The 7229-nt window shown below is 52.7% G+C and overlaps 1 protein-coding gene across 1 annotated transcript; it reads right to left on the bottom strand.

Moving 5' to 3' along the window:
* Positions 1–2187: 2187 nt before the first annotated feature.
* On the bottom strand, positions 2188–6507 carry LOC103614945 (keratin, type II cytoskeletal 3-like). Its single transcript, XM_017733364.1, is given in 10 exon segments — positions 2188–2901; positions 2986–3020; positions 3374–3594; positions 3802–3927; positions 4036–4200; positions 4369–4464; positions 4579–4639; positions 4756–4970; positions 5748–5989; positions 5992–6507. Coding segments are annotated over 10 exon segments (1914 nt in total). The 5' UTR covers positions 6401–6507; the 3' UTR covers positions 2188–2557.
* Positions 6508–7229: the final 722 nt, after the last annotated feature.

The following is a 7229-nucleotide window of genomic DNA, read 5'->3' as shown; positions in this document are numbered from 1 at the left end:
GCAGGAGAAGGAACAGCATCCCCACAGCCTGGAGGGGACACCCTCCCTTCCAAAAGCAGCTGCAATCAAGATGGGCTGGTTTCTCCATGGTCATCTCCCAGATGGAGATTTACATTCTCCAGACCATCCCATGCCCAGCACACTCGCTCATGGTGAGCAGCCCGGGGGAGCTGCAGAGGGGCTCGGGTGGAGGTGGAGAAAACAGACCATCCCTTCTCCTGGCCTCCCTCCCAACTGCCAAACCCATTGCATGAAGGCACCAGGACTTCACTGGAACATCCCACAAGGAGGTTCCACAACGAGGAGGAAGATCTGCAAAGTCAGCCAGATGCCTGGGTGCTGACCACACTCAGCTCCTGCAGATAAGACACCCAGATTGAGTCACTCTGACGTCTTCAGACAAGATGTGCAGATTATTCCAAACCTGGAGTCACCTGAGCCTCCTCCACGTAAAACTCAGAAGGCAGCTGGGCTCCAGCCGTGCCCTCAGATCTCTTGCGCAAGGAGCTGCGCACAGCAGAATCTTCGACACCGGGAAAATGTGAGCTTGGCAGAAAACGTGGATGGAGACCGAGCCACGCTCCAGCTTCACATCTGACCCAGCCAAGAGCATGGAGAAGGTGTCGCAATGACTCCTCACAGCAGCGCTACAACGCCGTGTAAAGTTCACTGTAAACTTTAGAAGAAACAGACTCTTAAAATTAAGCACCGAAACAGGTGATTAAGCACCAAAACAGGTGACTCTTGCCCCAAGCCAAACCTCAAAGTGCTCCTGGCACAACACCAGCTTTACACAGGCATTGCTTACTCAGCATCTTTATTTGGGCCAAACGTAGCCACAATCCCAGCTCCAGCACCCTTCAAAGCAGGGAGAATTCCCTTTTCCAAGAGCCCACTGCCTTTCCTGGACCTCTTCTTCAGTCTGCAGCTTCCTGGCCCACTCTGGGAACATCAGCAACTCCCAGAGGCTGTTGTGGGACTCCTGAACCACCACTGACAGCGTTTTCTGCCTCTTTGATCTCTCCGGGTGGTGGAGGAACCACAGCACAACTCAGATCAAACACTCCAGACTTCCCTCCCAAACCCCCTCCTGAGCTCCTCCAAATTTCTCCCCCCTGCTCTTGGAGCAGGGATGAGCCACTGGGGAATTAATCGGTCTCTCAGGGAGAGGATGGTACCTGAGCTCACAGCTGGGGATGAATCACACCTTCCCAGCCCATCGTCTTCCCACGGCTGGAATCAGGGATGGTACATGGCTCTCCGGTACTCCCAGTGCTCTCTGGGTGCCCAGCTGTGCATCCCACCTGGCCACAGCCCAGGTGTGCACCAGAGGCAGGTGCTTGACCAATATCCTGATCCATTCTTATCCATGTTCACCTGCTCTCCCACCCAAGGGGCTCCTACCCTGCCACCCCCTCATCACATCCTGAAAACCACTCAGAGCAGGAGACTCAGATGAGAAATCCAGTGTCTGCTCCCACCTGCCACTGCTGATTCTCATCATCAATCAGCCTCTGTTGGTCTCTACTGGTCTGGCCACGAGGCACTGGGAATGTTCCTGCCTAAATCCCAGGACATGGGTTTCGGCAGACCCTTTGCAGAGCTTCCAGAATCCAAGAGGGATTGAGAAAATTCCTTTCCTAGAGCTTCAGGAATTGAAGTGTTCCCACATGGAGAGATGTGATGTGGGCACTGAGTACCTTTGTGTGCCTAAATCTGAGCCCAACGAATTGGGACAGGGCAGCCTGTATTTGTTCAGTGGCTGGGAAGGTGCTGGACCCCACTGCGCTGGAGGTTTCAAGACCCAACGATTGCAGAAATCTGCTGTGGGAATAACTCTACAGGATTCCAGGGATGAACTGGGTGATTCACTACGTCAGGAGATGCCTAAAAATTGAGCAGGCTCCTGTATTCCTCTGTTTGGTCTTCTGCTGGCTCACAGTTACCAAGCGTTGTGTGAACTGAGCATCCAGCACCCACCATCTGGACTTGTGCCTTCAGGTGAGAGTCAAAGTCATCTCCTGAGCTGGGATGCCTGCCCTGATCCCTCCCCACCTGTTCGGTTCCATCAAAGCACAGGTGTGGCACACTGAGCAGAGAGTGACCCCCAGCTTTCCAACAAGCTACTTCCCCAAAGCACAAACCACCCTCCAGAGTGGCTCCCGAAGCAGCGACACAACAACTTCGTGAATGTTCTCTGCAATTTATTGGGAATGGCAACATCCTGGGGATGAGGGCAGGACACACACACAGGGGAAGGGAGGTGGGGACACGGAACAGGAGGAGCGAGGAGGAAAGAGGGTTTTTATACACGTTTGCCACAAGAAATGTACAACACAGCGAGGAAGGCAGAGCGGCCCCTCCTGCCAGGCAGCTACCGGTGCCAGGACACCCACGGCATCGCCACCAAACCCCCAGGTGGGACCAGGAGCTGGGACGAGTTGGGTGGGAGGAACACAGTTCATCCCATTGCAGGACACCGGAGCTGGGCTTCGGGAGGCTGGGCTGCTGCCGGGAGGAGAGAGGAGATGCTTCTTTCCTTGTCAACCTTCGGGGCTCAGAATCTCACTCCCGAAGATTTGACCGAGGTGGTGGTGACGCATCTCCGCACGGAGGACGATCCCCCGCCAGAGCCACACATCCTTCCGCTTCCAGAGGAGAAGCCCCCAGTGTACATTCCTCCCCCCATCCCGCAGCTGCCACCCATGCTGCCTCCTCCAAAGCTGCTGCCTCCTCCGCAGATGCCTCCTCCTCCCATTCCTCCTCCCATGCCGCTGCCGCCTCCAAATCCTCCTCCCATTCCACAGCTGCCGCCTCCGAATCCTCCTCCCATGCCGCTGCCTCCGAATCCTCCTCCCATGCTTCCTCTGCCTCCAGAGACAGTGGTCCTGCCCATCACAGCTGGAAGAGAAGCACAAGTTACTCACCTGTTGCCCAAAAGAACAAGTTCTACCACTTCTGAAGGGCCCCGAGGCCGATACTTACAGACATTGACGTTGGACATGCTGTCGTTGCACAGCCTGTGAGGGAAAATGGGAGCAGTTAATCCTCTGGGAAGTGCACGGCTCAGCAGCTGAGAATTTCCCTTTTTTGTAGAAGTTTCTATTTCTCAATTATTCTTAAAAAAAATTAGCAACCTATTCAATTTTTTTTTCCAGAGTTTTCCAATTACTCTTTAAATAAATGAGCAAACTTTACCATTCTTTTAAGATGGAAAACCTACTTAAGTATGTTTATGCTTGATAGAATTAATATATATTTGGGAATTAGAGTGTGAATGACACAAAATCAATCTTTAGTGTGGATTCAAGGGGTTTACCTGCATGTCTTATAATCTGTCCAGAATTTAGTCAAATAGATGCCAATTAAGTACCTGTTCTCCTCCCCCTCCAGCAGCTTCCTGTACATGGCAATCTCAACGTCCAGAGCAATCTTGGTGTTCAGCAGCTCCTGGTACTCCTTCAGCAGTCGAGCCAGCTCCTCCTTGTCCTTGTTCAGGGCACATTCGAGCTCGTACAGCTTCCTCCTGGCATCCTTGAGGGCCATCTCGCCCCTCTCCTCAGCCTCAGCGATGGCTGACTGCAGCTGCTGGTTCTGTGGAGAGAAAACCAGTGTGTGAGATCCTTTCTGCCCACCCTCAGCTGGAGCATCCTCATGGCATAAACTGGAGGGAAAACAGACAGAAATAATCCATCTCCTCCAAAGGACACGAATTTTCATGGCTGCTTTCCCTCTCACCTCCCAGCCCTATCCTGACCCAGCCCACAACTCTTACCCCATGAGGTGCTGATGGTCCCTTACCTGCTTCTTCACGTTCTCAATCTCAGCCCGCAGCCTCTGGACATTCCTGGTCAGCTCCTGGATCTCAATCTTGGTGTTGCGGAGGCTGTCCCCGTGTTTTCCAGCAGTGTTCTGAAGCTCTTCATACTGGAGACGTGGGGACAAAGACACCCATCAGTGACACAACTGTCCAAGAGCTCCGGTGGTTCAAACAGCAGGGGCTGTCCCAGGAGCCTCAACCCATTCCCAACTCACCCGGCTCTGGTACCAGGCCTCAGCCTCGGCCCGGCTGCTCTGGGCAATCTGCTCATACTGGCGCCGGACCTCCTCAATGATGCTGTCCAGGTCCAGGTGCCGGTTGTTGTCCATGGACACCACCACAGACAGGTCCCGGCTGATCGTCTGCATCTGAGACAGCTCCTGCAACCAAGACATGAGTCAGAGGCACCATTTGATGACAGGAGAGACGAACAGCAGCTCCAGGCAACCTCTCCAGATCAAACCCGCAAAGACGCCCAGTCCAACCTCAGTGTCTTTGGCCACCACACCCTCATTAAAACTTCACCCAAGGGAAGGGAGCGCTCCTACCTCCTCATAGATGCACCTCAGGAAGTTGATTTCGTCAGTCAAAGCTCCCACCTTGGCTTCCAGCTCAACTTTGGTCATGTAGGCACTGTCCACATCCTAAAGGAAAGACCCCACTGATGGACATTGGCTTCCTCCCATCCCAGAAAGCTGGTGGCACCCAAGGCCTCCTGTCCCCGCACACCCCATCCGTGCCAGTGCCTCCAGACTCACCTTCTTCAGCACCACAAACTCGTTCTCAGCAGCCGTGCGACGGTTGATCTCCTCCTCATACCTGTGGTGGGGGCAGGGCAAGGTGAGACTCTCAGACCCCTGGTCACTCCACCCGCGGGGTCTCCGCACCAGCTCCACTCTCCCGGCCACTCCCTCCCCATCCGTCCCCGCACTCACTTGGTTTTGAACTCCTCCACGTACTGCCGCATGTTCTGCAGCTCCGACTCCAGCTGCCCCCGCTGCCCCAGCAGAGACTCCAGCCTCCTCCGCAGGTTCTGGATGTAATTCTCAAAGATCACATCCAGGTTCTTCCTTGGCCCCGACGGCCCTTGCTGCTGGAGCAGCTCCCACTTGGTGGAGAGCACCTTGTTCTGCTGCTCCAGGAATCGGACCTACAGCCAACAAAGGGTGTGTGAAACATTCCCCAGGGAGACACCCCACTGCTGGGAGTTTTGGGAGCCCAAGGAGTCATTCCCCACCTATGTCTCATTCAGACAGCCAAGCTCCTGAAGTGCATGAGAACCACTATTTAATTTATTTATTATTAGACAATTAAGTTTTGAGTCATTCTGAACTTCTCCCTTGGGGACAAAAAGATGTTGCCAGTAAAAAACATCATCCCAGTTTTCCATAGCATCAGGGTTGAACTTTGCCATCATCTTTCCAGCACTGAAGTCAAGAAAGATTAATTTTTTATTCCCTAACTGCCTATGGATTCTCTTGGGAGGGATTCTCTATTTCTGCAGCTTCTATTTGAAATGAAAATAATCCAAGAGTGTTGGAAAGGGGTTTAATGTTCTGAAGTTTCTAGAAGCAGGCTTTGAGAAGAAAGTCTCGTCAAAAAGCAAATTCCAGCAATGAGAACTCTTAGGACAATTAAATTTACAATGATGACTTTGCCCTGAATCACCTGAAATGGGGATGCAGAAATGCCTTGGCAAGAGAATTCCCCAGAATATCCTGCAGATACTCTCTTTAATCTTCCATTAGCACAAAACCTCCTCTATTGTTCAGTGCTACTTAATAAAACCTGACTAATTACAACTTGATGCTGAGACATTGGTCTGACAACTCCAACAGCTGGTGGTAAGTGAAAAAATTCCCATTCCACACCCCAGGGAAGTTGTTTGACATGCCACCTCCAAAAAAACCCAGTCCTAAACTCTCACCTTGTCGATGAAGGAGGCAAACTGGTTGTTCAGGGTCTTGATCTGCTCCTTCTCCTGGTTTTTGACTTGCTGGATCTGGGGGTCAATCTCAACGTGGACCGGACGCAGAAGGTTGGGGTCAACTTGCACTGGTTGGATGCCTCCAGGGAAGCCTGGACCGCTAAAGCCGCCCATTCCACCCATTCCCCCACCGCCCATTCCACCACCAAAGCCACCCATTCCTCCCCCACCGCCCATTCCGTCCCTCCGGGGAAGCCTGGACCGCTAAAGCCGCCCATTCCCCCCCCCATCCCACCGCCCATTCCACCACCAAAGCCACCCATTCCCATTCCTCCGCCACCCATTCCACCACCACCCATCCCTCCACAGCTCATTCCTCCACCAAAGCCACCCATCCTGCCGCCGTATCCACCACCGCCGTAGCATCCGCCCATGGCGATCCTTCTGCTGCCACCCATGCTATGAAGGCGCCGGCTGCTGACCCCTCCACAGTGTCCTCCTCCTCCTCCTCCTCCCCGGGATGAGGAGTACGAGCTGTAGCTGATCCTGCTCCGGCCGCCACCACCTCCAAATCCACCACCGACGGCAGAGCAGGAGCTGAATCCCTTTCTCCCCCCGACTGCAAAGCTCCTGCAGACAGACTGACGAGACATGGCTGTTTTTTTCCAAGCAGAATCAAAATCCAGAAGAGCAGAAAGATCAACGGAGTTGATGAGAGCAGAGAGAAGTCTGCAATCTTCTCTGGCTCCAACAGCTCTGGGCATTCCCTTTTATCCACTGCTGGAGGTGGGCTGGGACAGCTTGGGCGTGAAGGTGGAAAGCAATTTAGTATTTTCATCAGCACAGGGTTGTTGACAGATTCTCCATGAGCTTTGCCATATTTGGGGCTGCCCCGAAACACGCCCTGTAATCTAGAGGTGAATAAAACGAGAGCATAGAGGCAGGTCTCCATGACTAAGTGGACTCCCATATCTTTATGACATCTTGGAAATCAATTTTGCCCATAATCTCCTTTTCTGCAGCCCCTCATTGGATAACCAGCCCTCATTAATGGCTCCCAATAATTCCAGATAGAGATCTCCCTATCAAAGCTCCGCAGAAAGGCAACGTTTTGATGACATCCCAGCTATAATATGGCTTTCACAATTCCTCACACACACCCTAAATCCCCTTTTTATATGTTAAATTGCCTTTGGCATTTCAGGAGAAGTTTCCCAATCCTGAATGGGAATTCACAACACTAAAATTTGAGAAGACTCAGCATATTCCCCTGCTACAGAGGAAAAACATCTCCGTGGAGCATGTGGTGTCACTACAATGACGGGAGTGTCTTCTGCCTGTGGACTAAATTCCCTCCTCTTGCAACTCCCCAAATCTGGGACAACCAGCTGGGGCTTTGGATGATGCTGAAGCAGAGGGAAGAAGGTGACTGGAATCATCTCACACTCCTCAGTGTTCTGAGGGTGACAGGGAATGACAGCT

Source organism: Corvus brachyrhynchos, unplaced genomic scaffold (genome assembly GCF_000691975.1).
Source record: "Corvus brachyrhynchos isolate BGI_N302 unplaced genomic scaffold, ASM69197v1 scaffold875, whole genome shotgun sequence".
Taxonomy (NCBI): domain Eukaryota; kingdom Metazoa; phylum Chordata; class Aves; order Passeriformes; family Corvidae; genus Corvus; species Corvus brachyrhynchos.
Note: the sequence above shows the minus strand (reverse complement) of the source record. Positions and strands in the feature narration are given on the sequence as shown.